At 33.1% G+C, this 19,306-nt stretch overlaps 1 protein-coding gene across 1 annotated transcript in view; it reads right to left on the minus strand.

Annotated features, from left to right (window-relative positions):
• Positions 1-19,015, minus strand: part of LOC134840117 (uncharacterized) — a 77,826-nt gene extending 58,811 nt beyond the window's left edge. Inside the window, exons 1-2 of the mRNA XM_063855808.1 lie at positions 18,472-19,015; positions 18,000-18,154 (exon numbers count right to left, since the gene is read on the minus strand). Of these exons, the coding sequence (XP_063711878.1) occupies positions 18,000-18,154; positions 18,472-18,673 (357 nt within the window). The 5' untranslated portion in view covers positions 18,674-19,015. The remainder of the gene's footprint in view (positions 1-17,999; positions 18,155-18,471) is intronic.
• Between the last annotated feature and the right edge of the window lie 291 nt (positions 19,016-19,306).

Raw genomic sequence — 19,306 nt, forward strand, 5'->3', positions numbered from 1 at the left:
TTGAGTAGCTCTTATTAAAAATAAAGGTGTGGTCACAAAGCGTGGATGTAGCACGGTGGGTTAGGCCGGCTATAGAGCATGCTCAGGACGTCCTTCCTGGTGGGTTAGGCCAGGAGTGGGAGTATGATTTCATGCGGTTTTTGTGAGGGGTCCTGTTATGTGACAACGTTTTATGTTGGGTTTGTTGTGGTCTTACTTATGTTTTGTTGGTTGTGTCCTTTTTTCAAAAATCAAATTGTTTGTGGTATGGGTTTGTCTTTCGACTTTTTTGTGTTTTATTATTTTTTTTTAGACTTTATAATAGTCTTCAAAAGAATAAATTATCCAGTTTTAAACTGGGTTAATCCGGTTTGGGTACCGTTGGTTTCCTTTTCTAAGTCATGCTGTTATTCTATGATTTGTGGTATTTAGTAAGCTGCGTTGGTTAGTTTTGTTTAATATATAATTCCTTTCCAACCGGGTTAAAGGAAAGTTTGAAACATGTTATTATATGTTAGAGTTGTTGAGTGTGAAAACTTGAAACTGAAATTCATTATTTTAAACAATTCTTCGTGGGCGAGCTGTGCGAGTGTGGATCGAATTTCTGTGCGAATGAATGAAAATATCAAAAGGTTAGTACTGCATTTGCATTTATTTAATTTACTACATAGAATTTGGAAATTTACTGCTAGTTATGGAGGAATTTTAAGTTACAAATTTTCATCGTAATTAGATTTACTGCTTGTGGGGAAAATTTTAGAAATGAATTTACTGCATTGATATTAAATTTATAAATTTATAAGTGTAAGAGATTAATAGAATTTTTGAAATCTGTTTGATGAAATTTGCGATTTTTATTTGTCTTTTGTGGTTTTTGTAGGTGATTGTCGGATGAAGGCTAAAAATCTAAAGAAAACATGGATAAAGTATGGTGAGTTTTTTAATATTTTAATTAGTTAGTAATATTCATTTAATTCATACTTACCTGTTAGTCGTCGGGGAAAAAACCGTGGGGGAAGATGTCGTGGATGAGATCGGAAGTTGTTAGTAGTTTAGCTAAGATGCGGATGATATTTTTAGTCTGAAGCAGTGGCCAAAGCAATTGAAGTGCCTTAATAGTGGTTAGTTCTTCAGTGCCAACTGCAAACTCATAAGGTGTGTTTTGGATTAGATTATATAATTTGTGATTGAATTTAGTGTTGTGGATGAATTCTAAAATTGGGATTTCTATAGGTTGTACAAACTCGTGCGGGATAAGGAAGGGTCGGGATTCTTCGGCGTTGAAGGTCTTGGTGATGGGACAGAAGATGTACATTTGGGTTATGGGGTCATAATTACGAAGAATACCATGGAGGTTAGTGTCTTTAATACAATATGTGAAATTTAGGAAAAATGGTGAAGTGTATTTGGAATTAATGAATTGAAAACGATGGTGTGGTTGTCTAGAGGGTGCGTGTAGGTCAAAGTGATTTTGGATGAAGCGATAATAACTATATGTGTGGGTTTGTTTAGTGCGCAACATAATATCGTGTGAGCAGTGCAGATCTCTTTCGTGTGGTGCAAGGAAATGAAAGGTTAGTGAAAATATTTGGAAGCGTTCTTTAAAACTTTCGTATGCTTGTGTGTCTGTTAGTGCTTCTGAAATAATGTGATCAAACTTTCGGTCGAAGATGTTTAGTGTAAATATATATGGTGTCTTGATGAAAAATTTCTCGGTAATTTGTGGATTAGCGAAGCGATCGTCGTCTAAGAATTGATCTTGGTTAGCTCTGATGATGTTGTGATCATAGTATTCGAGTGTATATTCGTTAGCTCTAGGTGCAGTGTGTGTTTTTAGTGATTTTTTATATCCAACGTAAGTAAATTGTCTAGCGGTTAGTGGTGTAGTGAGTCGATATAGCATGTCCGTGTTTCGCTCTATATCGATGTGAGTGTTAGATAAAGGTAAGCAAAGAGGGTTAGTAAAATGATAATATGAGGTCCAAGAGAGAGTGGGCATTAAAACGTATTCATCTACAAAGTTGCGTGTTTCGTTAGTGTCGTGGGGGGTGTTTAAGGTGTATTGTGGAAATGAGGGTAAGGTGATAGCTAAAAATTCTTTTGTGTTAGTATGCTTGGGGTGGTTGATGTATTCACGGGCTGTTCCTGGTTTTGCTGGGAAAGGATGGTTGGGGAACTTTCTTTTAAAGGTGCGGTAAGCTCTATTAGTGTTGAGTGAAGATTCAGTTGATGTGGATGATGGTGCTAATGATTCAGTATAATTTGAAGAGGGTGTAGGGGTAGGGGGGTTGGATGAATTTATAGTGGAGGAGATTTGGTTTATGGTTGGGGTATTAAGGTGGTAGGGTTGTTGTTGGAGGGTAATAAAATTATCTAGCTCTGGGGAGATTCGGGGGGTGTCTGGAGAATGAGATGATTGGTCAGAATGGTATGAGGAGTAGGTTGGGGTAACTTGGGAAGCATAAGAGGGTGTGGAAGTGATTGGGTCAGGGTTATTGGATAATATGGGTTGAAAAGGGGGTTGAGAAAAATTAGAAGAGTTATGAAAATTATTGGATGGGGATGGTTCTGAGTCGGCAAATTCATCGGGGGTTTCAATATTCGGGTTATTGAGTTGTGAGATGGAATATAAAACTGAGATGTGTGAATTAGTGTCGGAATTCATGCCTGATGTTACATTACTAGATGGAAAATCGGGTGGCGGAAAAGCAAAAAGTGGTATTATTGGGATTGTAGAGGTAAGATTGGTTGGGTGGGAATTTGATCGGTGTAGTGATCCAAGTTGGCGGCTCATCGTGGGCTAAAAAAATGATTATTTTGAGACTGAAAAGCGGTGGTATGGGGTTGTTCAATAATTTGTTCATAAGTATTATCATCTTGTGACTGGTGTGTCATTATATGTTGGATGGGACTTTGTGATGTGGTGTGTCGAAAATTTGGATTATGTGTGATGGCTAAATTTCGAAAATTTCGTGGGACTAGGGATAGTGGATGGTTATTTGGTAGGGGTGGTAATTGTGGTGCCGTTGGCGTTATGTCTACATTGTTATGTTCTTCGTCGTATGTATTTTGTCGTGTTGCTATTTTTGTGTTATATTCTTTTATTTGTGCGTCTAAAAGAATTTTGTTTATAGATGTAGAAAAGATTCCAAAAAATCCTGCAAAGAGTATGCGTGCTACGCTTGCTTGTCTGTTTACTTGTGTGTGTATAGCACATGTGTTGTAGATTCCTTTTAAAAGTGAGAAAAGAAATCCAATAAAGTTAAACATTGCGTATAAAATAGTCAATTTTTCTAAGATGTAGTAGGGCCATCCTAGAAAATCGAGGATCTCATTTTTGAGTGTAACAAAGCTAAAAATGTTAATTGGTGATATATCTTGGGGACGGTATTTTTCACCGTTTAGATATATATAATCTTTAATGTCTTTAAAATATCCGCTATAGTCTTGCGTGTAGATATCGGCAAATCCTGCGGTTTCTGCAAGTTTGCGTAAATTTTGGTCTATTGATTGTCTTTGTATAGTGTCCATTTGTGTTAATAATTCTTGGAATTGTTGTGTTCTAATGTGATGTTGAATATCTGATTTTGAATAGATTCCTATTGATTGTAAGTCTATATTTGGGTTTCGAGCAATAGCGCGAATGCTTTCTGGTGAAAATTTTTTGAGTGATTGCATTAATGTGGGATATGGAGTGAGAAGATAATATTTATTTTCATCAGGGTTTAGTTGTACTACATTGTGGCTGTTTTCTGATCCACATGGGACTGCGGTATCCCAGAAATAGGTTCTTCGTGAAAGTGTATCCACGAAATGAACTTTATTCTTATAAAAGATAGGGATTCTTTTATAACATCGTTTATCTTCAAAAACGTATAGTGGTGATACTTTTTTAGTACAAGTATAAAACCATAAGATGTTTCCTTCATAGTCTAAAAAATTTGATCTATTTCCAGATAATAAGTATCCTGCATAGGGTATTTTTAATACTGCTAGTGCAAGTGATTGTAATATTTGTGTTCGTTCTAATTCGCATAGTTGGTGTAGTGTTTCTAATTCGGAGAGTGACATTTCTTGAAAAATTCGGCTAATTGTATAATCTAGTTTCATATCTAAATGAATATCATAGTGGATATTACCGAAATATGTAGTATTCATTAGTGATAATTCTTGTAAGCGTGTGCTTCTGGTTTTCATGGGGTTTTAGATGTCCACCAGGTTGTCCGTTGCTTTTTTCAAAATTAACTGGTATATAGGATGTTCCTTCGTTTGGAGGATGACCTGTGGCATATGGGTCAAGTTTTATTTTTCCAGTGGTCATGTCGAATCCTTTTTCGTATTCAACTAATATTTCAGAGTATTGTGTTCTGTGAAGTGGATTCCTGTATTTACATGCAAGTTCTGTTTCTTGATATATTTGAAAACGTGTCAATTTATTTTCTATATTGTGTATGTTTCTAAAATTAGTACTTTGTTTTCGTGATGGATGTACTTGTTCATATGGAACTGATTGTATAAAGTATTTTTCGTGAAATTTTATCATACGAGCGTGTATTCTTGCTACTTGAAATGTTGTACATGTATCTTCGGGGAACCAAACAATTGTTGCTTGTGTTCTCGTTGTAGGGTCGCAATAACCTTGATCATTTTTACAAGGTAATCGGATTCCTTGATAGATCATTGTATTATCTGATAAATCTCGTGTGAGTTGTATTTTTTCGAGTTGTATTTTCCAATCGAAAAACATTATTTCTTGGTATCCTTTATTTTTTGTGTCTGCTTTGCAGTTTGATGGGTCATTTATACCAATGTGTGGTATCCAATGTTTATCGTGTAGGTCATAGGTTAATCGTCCGTGTGCGCCGTTATACGGGTATTTTTCGTCTAGTTTTATATGTCCTTGGTGTCTTTCAAGTTGTGATTGATGTACAGAGTCTGAAAAAACTTGAAAGTTAACTAACTTTCTTTCGGAGTTTTTATTTTGTGTGATGTTTAGTCTAAGTAATTCATTTTTACAATCGTCGGGATTGAGATGTAAAAGACGTTCTATATTACTCTGATAGAATGATTCATGGTCAAGTCGGTTTTTGTTTCCGTTTGAGACTTGTGAACAATGTACTTTCTTTTCGGAAAATGTTGCTGTGAATTTATAACCTGTAACTGTTGTTGCTCGGGCTTTTGAATAGAGTGTTGCTATTACATTTGTGGTTTCTATAGCTTGTGGTTCTGTTTCACATTGTGATACTTGATTTATTGCATATTTGTGTAGTGTTTTTTGTTCATTTTCTTCACAATCGTAATGTGTTACTAATAAATCTTGTGGTCCTGTACGAGGGGAAGGGTTTATGTTTTGATTTGAGATTACTAGAAAAAGGAGTTGGAGAAAAATTAATAATTTTAGAATATACATGTGTATGATAATCCTGAGTATGGATTATAAAATGTAATGTAGCCAATTGTGTTTTTGGTATATCTGTCGTATTTGTATATTACTTCAGTAGTTATAAACGGTGGTGGTAGTGATTGAGCTGTTATGTTAGGTGGGTTTAATGGGTAGGGATGTTGGGTAATATTGTTTAACTTAACTGTGATTTCAAACTTTAATTGTAAACTGTTTTGTTGGAGTATTTGAATATTGTGATCACGGATATCGTTGTGAATATCTTGGCGATATTGTAATCTATTAAGTGCCCAGTTATGAAGGCGGTTACTTTCTTGATGTTGTCCAAATAATGGTGGAGGTGCTGTAAATGTATTCCAATCTAATCTTAAAGGAATATTTATTGATGATTGTTCTCGATATCTGGCGTCGAGATTATTTGGAAAATTTAAGTTAAAAGGTGGTGGTGAAATCTGGCTTATTGATGGTGTTGATGGTAGTGATAATGTTTCTGGTAGTGATGAGGATGTTGTTGTATCCGTAGAAATATCTATGGGGTCATTGACTAAATTTGGTTCACCTTGTGTAAATGAATGTGTAGTCCAATATGGAAATCGTGATGTTTGGTTTGTGGGGTTGAAAGGATTTTCACGTATTTGCTCAGATGTTGGTGTTGAACCTAAGTAATCTGATGGTAGGCTTGAGGTGCTACGTTGTGAAAGAAGCGTAGGGGTTTCTGGTAATATACCAATGGGGTTTTCTGGAGTGTTTTGTGATGGGGATTGAGGTATATCAAAATGAACTCGGGGAGTTTGAAAATTTCTGTTTCGTCGAGGATGTATAATTTGTCTATTTATTTCGACTGTATTTTGGTTTTGACTAGGATTTCTTATTCTACTTAGTTCTTGTGGTAGTGTTGGGTATAGGTTATATGTTGGTTCGCTTAAAGGTGCTTGTCGTTGAACTGGTTCTAGTGGTTCTGATAAACGAGCATGTCGTTCTTCAAAAGTGTATGGATTGTCTTGAAAAGAAATTCGTGTAGATGTTTGAGGATTTTGAGTAATTGAAGACGGTGTTGGGTTATCTTGGGATGATGTCGGTGAAGACTGACTTTGTGACTGTTGGGTAGCAATTTTTGATAGTTTTTTGAATTATTACTTTAGTGAGAAAATTTGTGTTTATTATAATATTCTTCCAAAAAAAGAATTAGAAGGATTGTTGCTAGGGCAAATGTGAAGATTGCTTTCTTTATACATTTACATATTGTCAAAATGAGGTATGATAAGAATGCTATGAAAATTACAAACAATAAAAAAATATCAGTTCTACTGAAAATTGTTCGTATCATTTAGACAAGTTATATGAATCGTACCTGTGGATATAATCAAGGGTTTTGGAAAGTTGGAGAAATAGTTCGAATATAGTGTAGAAAATTTAAAAAATGTTACAAAAAATGATTAGGATTATTAGAAAAGATTCAAGTATATCAAAAAGAAATATTATAAAGGTTGCAAGTATTGTAAAAAAATGTTTAAGATTTATGAGTATTTGAGTAACTGATTGAGAGAAGAGCATTTAAGAAATGATCTCTTGGTCGAATATTTTTTGCTGTTTGAAGCGATTTTCAAGTGTGGTCGGATTATTTATTAGTTTTTTGACAAGTGGGTTGAGTTTTGTAAAAAATTGTTGGGGGCAATTTTCATTGTGATCGGGAGGTCGTCTTTTTCTTTATTTTTGTTTGTCAAATGATCCGGGGTATGGTGAGATTTTTATACTTTAGGCTAATTAAAATGTTCATTTTGTTACTTTAGGCTAAGTTAACAAATTTGTTTTGGGGGTATTCGTGGTCTGAGTTGGGGAAATACTGTTGATCTTTGGGTTATTAGATAAGGGAGGGGTACGGTATTATGGTGATATTTATTTTAGTTGTCAAGTTGGAGTGGTTTGCTTATTTTTGACCTGGAGGTCGTAAAGTTATAGTTATAGATGTGCCTGGAGTTCTATATGATTCGTCTAATTGGTCTTAGTTTGAGTTAGAGAAAGTGACGGATTGGATGAAACCTATTGGTCTATTTTGAACTAGAATCATTGCGTACTTGTCAGCATGTTATTTTGAAAAATGTAAATGAAAAATGTTTCGGAGGTTTCAAGATTGTGAAGTATAATGTTAAAATTACTTTTGAAATTCCACTTTCTTTAAAATTTTAGATTGGGGGATGAATATTTTATAGTTTTTACGTGGTTGATTTCGGAGTCTTGTTGTTTTTCTATTTTCTGATTTGTCGATTTGTTCTTGGGGTATTATTTGTTCGGTCATTTTTCTATTTTTTCTTTGTTTTGGGGATTCTTTATGGTTTTGTGTATTGTTTTTGGTGGCGGTTGGTTTTGTGTTTTGATTTTCGGTGGGGTTATCATTTTGTTCTGTGTTTTTCAGATGTGGTTCATTTTGAATGATTTTTAATCCTGTGAAAGAATATAATTGAGTTAATTCGCGGAGTGCGTATTCTTTTGGGTAATAAGGTAATAGGTTGTTTCGATGTTGAACGATTTCTTTTTTGTTTGAGTCGGTAATTTTATATGTGACATCAGTGGGTCTTGCAATTATTTGGTATGGTCCTTTTCGAAGGGGTTGTAATTTTTTAGAAATTCCTTTTTGAGTATTAAAATTAGGTATTAAAACAAATGTTCCAATTTTTAATTCGGAGGCTGGTGTAAAACGTGAATTGATTTGTTCATTAATGTTTTGTCTTTGTAATAACTTTTTTGTTATTTTTTGATAAATTTCATTGTGTTTTTTATTTCTATTTAGAATCCATTCGGTGTGTGTACCGGAGGCTAGTTTAAGAATTTGTGGGTGATGAAAATGATCTTCATCGTGTGTATGTAAAGGTAGGTTATAACAAATTGAGTCTTTATTTGGTTGACAATAACCTTGTGCGTTTTTATGAGAATTTGCTGTAAACATTATTGGTTTGCGTGGCTTTTGGTTAAAAACCATTTCGTATGGTGACATTCCTAAAGTTGTCGTAATTTGTGAATTATATGCTAAGGGAAATAATTTTACATCTGCTGACCATTCGGTATATTTTGTATCATCTCCGTTGATGATACATCTAAGATATTCTTGTAATGAACGGTTCATACCTTCGACTAAGCCGTTTGTCCAAGGTGCATGAGATGTACGTGGTTTGTGTTTTATGTTGTATAAATGACATAGTGTGATAATTTCATTATTTATGAATTCTGTACCGTTGTCTGTGACTAAAATTTCTGGTAGTCCGAATTTTGCTATCCAGTGTTCATAAAGTGTTGTGTAAGCGTAATAAGCGTTACAATGTGGTACTGGGTTAAGTGCTACATAATGTGTAAATGCGTCAACAATTACCATAATGTAGGAGTTTCCTTCGGATGAGGGTGAAATTGGTCCTTTAGTATCAAATGAGATACGATGGTTAAAGTACAAGCTTTGTCTTTTAAAATCTTGTTTTTGTGCTATTTGTTTTTGGTTTGGGTAAGGTTTATTTAGTTGACATACTATACAACCATTGCATAGTACTTTTATCCAAATTGGTGCATTTGGGAAGTAAAAATTTTGTATAAAGTTTGAATATGTTTTTTCTGATCCAGAGTGTCCTTTAATATTTTGTGTATGTGAAATATTAAAAGCTATGAGAATCATACTTAAAGGGAGACAGGGAACTGTAGATTCATTCAGGTTATACTCTAAAAGGTCTGTATTTTCGTTAATTGTTGTGTTGTTAAATTTGCGAAAGTATCGGAGGAGTGTTTTGTTTCCTAGAATGGTTGAATCTGCCTTGACAGGTTTAGTTTTATATTTGTGCCATGATTTTAGTTGTCTAATTATCGGGTCAAGATTTTGATATTGTTTCAGTGTTGTTGAAATTGTAATTGTTTCTGTTGGAGGGAGAAAAATGTTTTCAATTTCGAATTTAGATAAGGGTATTGTATCAAGTGGGTCGTGGAGGTCAAAAACTTGATTTATTGAGTATTTTGAATCATTTGTTTGTGGTCCTGATAAATTTATTTTATCAGTTAAATTTTCTTTTTCAATTAGTGGAAAATGGTCTTTCTTAGGTGGGTGTTGTTTTGTTCGTTTTTGTTGGGTGTTATTTTTTATCCATTGAGAATATGGGATTGGTTTAAAAGTTGATGTTCCAAGTAGATCAACTTCATAGTGATTATTTTGACAATCTAAATAAAGTGGGAAATGTTGTAAATTATTTATTCGTGATTGTTCAACGTCAGTTTTTACTGCATATTTGCATTCCAATCGGGGTGATGTTTCATTTTCTGCAAGGTAGAATTTTATATTTTTGGGTATTTCAACTGTGGTTTTACGTGTAAGTAATTCAGGTGGTGTATTTCGACTTAAGGTGTCTGGTAATGCAAGATTTTTTCCTGCAGTCCAAACTATATGTAAGTTTGGGAATTTCATTAAAATTAGTTGAAATCTATAAACTCGGTGGTTTGGATTAGACTTTTGTGTAAAAAGAAAGATGATTGGTTTATGGTCTGTGAATAGAACTGTGGGATGTTTTGATCCAAGTATCAGAAATTCATATTCTGTCAGTGTATATATTATGGCTGTACATTCTCTCATTAGAGTTGAGAGTCGTAGCTCTGCTTGAGTGAATAATCGAGAATTTGCTGATATGAGGTTCATTTTATTTGTACCATTATGTGATTGTAATAGTGCTGCACCGATGCCAAAGTTCGAAGCATCGCACATTGCATAAAATGGTTGATTTGAATCTGGAATTGTGTTTGAAATTTGTTCAGTTAAAAGTTTCTTTATTTCTTCAAATCGTGTTTGATGTTCTGTGTTCCATTCAAAATTATTTTGTTGTCTAAGGATGTTATAAAATGGTCGTAGATATAATTGCATTTTATAAACATATTTACTTAAAAAGTTTAACATTCCAAGAAATTCTTGGATTTTCTTTTTATTTGTTGGTGGTTGAAGTTTTTGAATAGCGTCAATGCGTGATTTCAATGGAGTGATTGTTTTTCTTTCTATATTATGTCCTAAGAATTTAACTCTTGTCAAAAAGAAGTGTGATTTATCGGGGGCGGCCTTCAGATTTTCGTTCTGAAGTATTTGGTGATATTTTTCTAAAACATTGAACATCTCGTTTTTTGTTTGTGATTGCATAAAAACATCGTCTAAATAGGTGATTGCGTTTTTCTTGAGTATTAGTGGTCTAAAAATTTTGCTCATAAAAGCTGAAAATGCTGCTGGTCCTATGGATATTCCATAGAATAAGCGGTTGAATTCATATTGTTGGTTTCCGATAACAAATTGTGTTAAACGTCGTGATTGTTCATCTAGTGGCATTTGATTGTATGCACTATTCATATCGGCGGTTGTAAAGTATTTGCCGTTTTTTTTTGTTAAAATAACTTGTATTGGTTCAATGGGCCAATTACATTTTGATTCATCTATAAGTGAATTGAAGTATCTAGCATCGAGAACGATTTTTAATGATTCTCCTTTAGCTAGAATGATAACGGGGTTGATAAATGTGTTCCCTTTTGGTTGTTCTTCTTTATTAACTGGTGATATAATGTTGTATTGTTCTAAAATATCGAGTAATCTGTTTACTTTATCATGTAAGTGAATTGGTACTTTACTTGCTCTCTGTTTTTTGAAAACTGCGTCTGGTTTTAACGGGAGATGTAGTGATGAACTGATTTTTCCAACATCGAATTTTGATGTTGCATAGACTGATGAATATTTAATTAGCTGTTTGGCTAACTTTTCGAATTCGTCTTGTGTTATTTGTGAATGTTGGAAATTAAACATTGTTAAAAATTTCTGTTGGTCCTCTGTGTAGTTACTTATGTTGAATGTAGGTTTGAAATATGGAGTTTTTGTGAAATAATCCGTATTTCTGTTTTCGTTACTTATTATATTATTTATAGATAATTCTTCATTAAGAATTGTAGATTGGCAAATATCTAGTAATTGGAGTATATTATTTACGCGATAGGCTTTTTCGTGTATTGGTGATATTGTAGCGTTGGTTTCACAATATCCTAAAAGTCCTAAAGGTAATGTTACTTGGTAAGGTGTGTTGTTATAGACATGTAAGGAAATGATATCTGAATTCGAGTTTTTCAAGTATTTTATGGATGAGATTGTGATTTTGAAAAATTTGTGAATTGGTTTGAATTCAAAATCTGACATATAAAATTTTTGTTTGTTTTGTTTGTGAACTTGTTTGATTGAAAAATTATAGATGTTTCCTGATAGTGGTTTCAAGTGTTTTCTTTGTTGGTTAAATATCGGGTAGAATTTTGAAAAGAATGGTGGTTGTTTATTTAATCTTTGAAAAAATGTTAAGGATGTTTCTTTTGTTTTTGTATATTTATCTTTGATTAATATTTTACTATTTAGTATGTTAATTGTTGGTATATACTTCGAAATAAATGGTATTCCAATGATATTATATTTAATATCAGTGATATGGAATATTTGTTTAAATGGCTTATTTAAAATTTTGCTTTGCTCCATTGTTCTGGTGGGGAGGAGAAATAATTGGATTTTTCCGTAGTTTATCAATGTTGATCCTTGTGCTGTTGCTAACTTACTGGAGGTTTCAAGAGGTGTTAGTTTTGGGTGTAAAGTTTTTATTTCATTCCATGTGGGGATGTTTATTATGTTTGATTCTGCTCCTGAATCAATTAAAAAATCTATTTCAAGGTCTGGTGGTTGAAATTCTTTATTTCTTGGGCTTTCTAAGAGAAATGGTATTGTCCAAATTTTTTCTTTGGGTTGTTTTTTTGTATATTTTGATAAATGTGGTTTGTATTCAAGCATTTTGTTTTGATATTTTTATTGGTTTGATTTGTAGTGTTAATCTCATTTGTTTCTTGCGTCGTTGGTGTGGAATTTATGGGTGTAGTGTAATAATTTTGAAGAAATTCTGATTGATTTTCATATATGTGTGATGAAAAAGGTTGTTCATAAATGACAGATTCATAGTCATTTTCGACTTTTATCATATTGATAGAAAGAGTGTTTTCAGTATCACTTTCTGAATCTGATGATGTACAGTTTATTTGATTGAGTTGTAACGTATCAGTTACTGTGTCATCAATACCTGGAGGGTCTGATGTTGTTTCTGGATTAGACTGTACTTGATTGATTTGTCTTTGATGTTTAGGTGTACTACTTCTGTGACGATTATTAGAGTTATTATAGTGATTATTATTCCGGTGTGGTGATTGGGAATAATTTCTATAACGATTATTATAACTTGAGTGTCGATTTTGTGAATTATTTCGCGGTCTATTTTGATAATTGCTGTTTGGTCTGTTATAGTTCGATCTATTATATGAGTTATTCCTTGATCGATTGTTCGGGTAATTCTGGTTTCGGTTGTTTGAATTACTTCTATTTCGATTATAGGAGTAGTTTCTATTCCTATTGTATGATGAATTTCGTGATTGGTTGTTTGGATAATAATTATTTCTTGATTGGGAATTAGATCTAGAAACAAATCGTTGTGTATTTGAATTTGATCTGGAGTAGTTACTTCTACTATTTGGTCTATTGTAGTGATTTTGTGATGAATTTTGTGTGTTTCTTCGTTCTGGCGATCTTCCTCTATAACTTGAGTTATATGGTGATTGATTTCTTGTATAATTTGTATTGTTCGGGAGTGGTTTTCCTGAACTGTTGTTGCTGTAGACTGTTTTGTTCGGTAGATTTTGATCTTTTTTCATGTATTGATAGAATGATTTATTTAGTTCTTTATATTTTTGAGGTTTATTTTGATTGTCTTGCTGTTTTTGTCTACATTCGGAAATACTATGTCCGTATCGTCGGCAATAATTACACCATTTTTTGAAAGATGGTTTGCCTTTAAAGTTTGGGTTCTTTTCGTAAATATTGAGTATTTCAGTGATTTTTTCAACGAGGTCTGTCTCTGATTCCTGTATATTATTAATATTAGTGGGAGTCGTTTCAATTCTGTTAACGTATTGTAATTTCAGATTTTCCGTTTCTTCTAGTTTCATCGTGATTTCTGCTTGTTCTAATTTGTCTACTAGTTTTCGAAAATCTAAATCGGGTTCTCGAATTGAAGAAGGATGGGATGCTCTCTTTTTTATTGCTATTTTCCTTAATTGTGGTGTTAAGGTCATCATTAAGATTTCTGTCATCTTTGTGTTTTTATAGTCGTGTGTATTTAGTGAATATGCTTTTCGAACTAGTGTTTCGATTCGTACTGCTATTTGCTTGATGGTTTCGTTTGGTAATCTGCGAATTTCATTACATAAAACTCTTTGTTGTTGTTTGTTTCTTTCGGAGTCAAACATTTTTGAAAATTCCTGTGTAAACCTTTTCCAGTTTGATTTTATTTCTAGAGGTAGTACTGAAAACCATTTTTGGGCTGCGCCATCTAAGGTTGTTTGTATTAACGCTGTGCGTCGATGTATCCAGTTTTGATGTAGTGGCGTATTAATTGGTTCAGGTCCAATATTTAAAATCAGGTTTGCTGTTACTGCATTTAAATAATCTTCTACAGAGTATTCAGGGTCTGTTCCTGTGAAAACCATTAAAGGTTTGTTTGATGTTATTGATGATCCACCCATAAGGTATGGATTCATTGTCATTTGTAATGATTCTGCTGCATTTGGCATTTGAGAAAAATTTGAAAGTTGGTTTCTTGTTATTTCATGTTGTTGGAGATAATATGGGAGTGGTATTTCATTTTGCATTTGTGATGGTTGATACGAGTGTGTAGTCATTGGATTTTGTTGTTGAATTGGTTGGAAAGATTGTGTATTAATTAGATTTTGTTGTTGAATTGGTTGTTGATGTTGTGCATCTATTGGTTGTGGAGAAAAATTTCTATGATTTGTACGTGTTTTCTGTATTCCTTGTCTACGATATTCTTGAGTATTTGGTGCAAATATATCTGGTTGTAAGAAATCATCATCTGAGGATAAATAATCCATTTGATAAGATGTCTGTTTTTTATTTTTATTTTGTTGAAAAAATGGGTAATTTTCACTGTGATCCTGTGGAGGGTTTGTTTGGAAATTTATTGAATTAGGTTGGGTCATTGGGTTATCCCAATTTCGAGATCTTGTATATTGGTTAAAATTTCTTTGTGGTTGATTATATGTTTTTGATGGATGTGTATAATTATAATTATGGTCTGCAAAGTTGTTTCTAGTGAATGTTTTGCGTGTTTTTGATGGTATTGTCATGGGTCTGTATGTTTGGTAATCCATATGTGAATATTTAGGGGCAACCGAAGGTTTAACGGTTGATTGTAAGGTTACCTGTGTTTGTGAAGGATTTGTATTTCTTGGTGTTGTTAAATTTGGGCGTATTGGTGAAATACTTTGTTGTGTAGTTGTTGTGTGTACAATTTCTTCATTTATGAAGTGTGATGGTGTCTGGATATCTTGTTGAGTAAGATTCCTAGTTCCATTGAGGTTTTCATTGTGTATGACTGTAGAGTTTAAACTATTATTTTGTGTATCGGGCAAAAATGTATTATAGTTTAATGGTGTTGCATCAATGGTGAATGGTATTACTTTTACATAATCTCTTATGTAAGATATCGTACTTATTGCTTGACTTGAGATTGATTGTGGGAAGCTTATAAATGCGGGATGAGACCATTCGGGGTCCCAAACATAATCTGATTGTTCTGTGATAGCGGTATCATCGTTCGAGTTTTGGGGTCTAAAATTTTTTCTTGCTTGTGCAATTAAATCAATATTGTGTGTGAAATAATCTATTATGAACCATGCCAAAATTTTTTGTAGATCGTGTTTTGTATGTTGTGAAACGTCGTCTTTCGTGAAATTTTCTTTAATGATGTTTAAATAACTAGAGAGTAGTGTTATTTCATGTCGTACTCTTAAATGTTTAGATGTTTCTGTCGGTGAGACATTTGTTATTGGGATTTCGTTTTCTAATATCGAAATATAACTATATATTATTGCGAAAACTTCATTGGTGAATATGGAGTTTGCTCTTTGTGAGTTATGATATTGGATGCTTTTTATATATTCTGAAAAAACTTTTGAAAATTCTAAATCAAGATCGTCTGTTTGGATTGTATATTTTCTATGATTATGGTTTGGTGAGGTGAATTCTATGGAGTAGATTCCATACTGTTGTGTTATGTTGCATATATCTTTTAAGTAGTGGTCTATGATTTGTCTTTTGATTTTTACATCTGGGAACTCTGTTTTACATGGACTGATTCCGGGTTCAAATAAATTTAATAGTAAATTTTTGCAAAATATATGCTGTCCTCTATCAGTGGTTGCATCTACTATAAAAGGAAAGATTTCATCATCATCTGGGGTTTCGTCACCTGGGGTGTGCGTTGAGCTCATTTTTTCGTTCGATGACTGTTAATATGTAATTATTAATGTGTCGAATTGGTTGATTCCAATTGTATAAATGTACTGGTTTGTGTTTATACTGCTTTTTTATTCTTCTTTTTCCTCTTTTTGATGAATTTGAAGTTGTTTCTGAGTCAGAAAAATATAATTGATCGTGAAGTGGGCAATTTTTATCTATTGATTCTTTTAGTTTGTAAAGTTCGTCTAAACTGTTGGTTTCTGATTCTGAAAATGCGTTTCGATTTTTTGAAAATCTTTTTCGTGTTATTTGTCTTTGTTTCGTTATTATTTTTCTTTTTAGTGTTTGTCGTTTTGTTCGAATGTATCCAACTGTTTGTGTATGAGGTGTGATTACAAGGTCGTATTTTTTGTTATCTATTTCACAATTGTGTAAAACGATTGTTTGTTTATTTCCTAGGTTTTTAAATGACATAAGGTTTAGGATGACGGATGCAAAAGGTTGTTAAATGATTTCTATTTTCCTAAACTGTTAGTTCTTACGATTTTTTGGTTAGCTTAACCTGGGTCTATTTGTTCAGGGTTGGAGAGAAAAGTATATCGATTCCGAAGAATGATTTTTTACTTTCTCGTGGCTAGTATAAGCTAAGGTGTTAACTTACTTAATCTTACTTAGGGGTAGTGATTGTGTTCAAGGGTTGGAGAATAGTAAATCGATCCACAAGGTTCAGGTATAATTAGAACGCGAGTAGTTCGTTAGATACTATTTTAAACTTACTACGTCTAAGATTTATCCTGGGTCTGGTAAGAGGGGGGGTCAAGTGAAGGATGAATAACCGAAGTTCTTCACTGTTTATCCTAATTTGAATGATTAGTTTTGTTTAAAAATTTCTATTAGTCTTAGGTCTTTAGAAAGGGTTGGGTAGTGAATCGACGTTTGAGGTCGTTAGACACTAATTAAGTGGGTGGGGGAGAACAAAGTTGTTCTGTTTGATCCAAGGATAAGCCTTGATGATCAAATTTGAAATTTAATTAAGTAGAAAATGATTTAAGATCCAAGGATAAGCCTTGATGATCTGGTTTTAAAATTAAGTGAGTTTAAGTTTTAATAAAATTTTAAATGTGTGTAAAGGAAAGATTTAGTGTTTTGATGATATTAGTGAGCTTATGATTGCTGTTATGTTTTAGGTGATGGAGCTGGAACAACAGGATGATTTATGATTACTAACCATTTATTGTCGTGCTACTAATTTTTATTTTTTATTTTTCAATAAATATTTTTCAAACATGTTTTGTATATTACTGCAGAGTTTTAGGAAAACGATCTTAGATCTTTTTATCAATTGTTATTGTATATTAATAATTTTGTTTAGCGCCTGAAATGATTTTGAAGATTAACTTCAAGGTTTTATGTTTGCAAATGAAAATCTAAATTCATTGCCAGTAGTATTCTAAATATAAAAGTTTGTTCTGGTTTTTGCCTAACTATCATATAGCTATATGGCAAGTTTCTACTTTGTCGTATGTCGTCTCTGGTTCGAGGTCTTCTTCCAATTCCGGGTAGTTCTGTTATGGTTCGGAATATTGGCTCTGATCTATTGAGTCGTAGAGACATTTCGATTAAATTATTGTCGTATAACATTTTGTAAATGTTTTTGTCTAATTTCTAATCTATTTTGGTTAATTCTAAGCTATTAAGGTCTTGTTCGAGACTTATGGTCGCACCAGATGAGTTATGACTGGTTTGTATAACTCATAGAGTAATTTCGGATAGGGTACACCGTCTGCTCGTCACGCTATCTTATTTTCGGCCGGATAGATTCGTGCAACTTCTTAGTCTAATACCGATCCTAATCTTACTCTTATACTATCTAGTCTCAGGTTGTTTAACTAGTCTCTGCTAGGCTCAATAGATCTAGGGTATACTGGTTTATTGCGGCTGCTGAAGTGCTCGGGAGAGTCCAACTAATTTCTAAGTTAAATTCAAATCTCTCTGGTGCTGAAATTACAAGTAACTTCAGCACTTACAAATAAGTGGGTTGTTAGTTAGATGGATCATGATTGGTTAATATTAAATACTTTACATTGGTAAAATATCTAATTTATCCAATCATAAAATGTAGTTTAGATCAGGTTCCAAAATGACGATTATTGTCCATAGTTATGAGAAATTTCTGGATAGCTTTATGGACCAATTCTCAAGTGATACTTATAAGTTTTATAAATTTTGAAAGAAGACATTGAAAATAGAAGACATTGAAATAACTTCAACTGTTAAACTGTTTACCATGTGCCCATTTTTTAGAGCCCGAGCTAAGAACTTGTGAGTCGGGTTTGGAGTTTCGCCGACCAGCCACTCGGAAAACTCGCTCATTTTTTCACCAAACGTATTCGATAAGGTCTGCAGCAATACTTCGGGTCTCAACAGAAAAAGAAGTTGGTCTATGTTTGGATCAATCAAATTTGAGGTTCCTGCAGCAGATTTTGACACAATCATTTTTGCTACACCTAAATTTTTTCTTTGAAAAAAAAAATAGAAACTAAAATTGGACTTATGATAATCATATTTGCTCGTAAATCATATCTAAACAAATTGCGTATTCAAAAGAAAATCAAAGCGTGATAACTTTCACGGTGTTCCGAAATCAGCTTCTAATTTTTTTTGCGACTCGCGCTATAATTTTCAATTTGCCAACTGTTTTCGTTCAACCGAGATTTCAATGTTAACTTGAAATAAGAGCTTAAAGTTTGATTGATGCCTAAATTGTTCTTCGGAATAACATCTTCAGTTGTTTCGCCACAAATTCTTTGGATCATGTTTCGACCAAAAGTAATAAAATTAGGCAATCCAGAGTCTATTGATATCCCGGCACCAGCAAAAAATGTCAACTTTTCTGAACTATTTTCATGGATTGATTTCTCCAAGAATTCAGAAACGTTAAAGGGCGCGCCAGGGTCCATTTTGGAGTGATTTGATAAGATCTTGTTAGATGGACGAGAACGAAATGAGAGCTTTTGTTTATAAATTTTATTTACCGCAATATCTATCTCAATGAATAAATAGGTATATGCACATTTAGTTTGGCCAAGCTACTAGTTAATTTGAATCAAAAGCTCTGATATATTAAATTATCGCGAGGTAACTTGATAATGGCAAACGTACTAACAACTTCATTTTATGAAAACCATTTGATGAACGACTAGAAAGTTAATTCAATGTTATTTTTATATTATTGATGAATAACAGCGATGTATTTTTTTAAAATACACCATTGAAACTCGAGCACGTTCTCATTTTTGGTACAATTTTGTACATGCTTACGTCATATAGCGGGAGCTGTATTGTACCTTTTTAGCGCACGTGAAAAAAAGCACTTTCTACCTGATAAATATCCAGCTAAGAGGCGGTAGTTTTTATGTTTATCGTAAATTTTCACTTTTTTCTTGGTTACAAAGAAATGAGGTGCGTCTAGACAAACATACATGGACTAAAAGATAGAATAGTTCCCCAAATCGATTGAAACAGTACCCGTGATGATTCAATCTGATTTTTTATTGAAGTTAGTATAACTTTGAAGTTATTAGACCAGGTGG

Source organism: Symsagittifera roscoffensis, chromosome 2 (assembly GCF_963678635.1).
Source record: "Symsagittifera roscoffensis chromosome 2, txSymRosc1.1, whole genome shotgun sequence".
Lineage (NCBI taxonomy): Eukaryota > Metazoa > Xenacoelomorpha > Acoela > Convolutidae > Symsagittifera > Symsagittifera roscoffensis.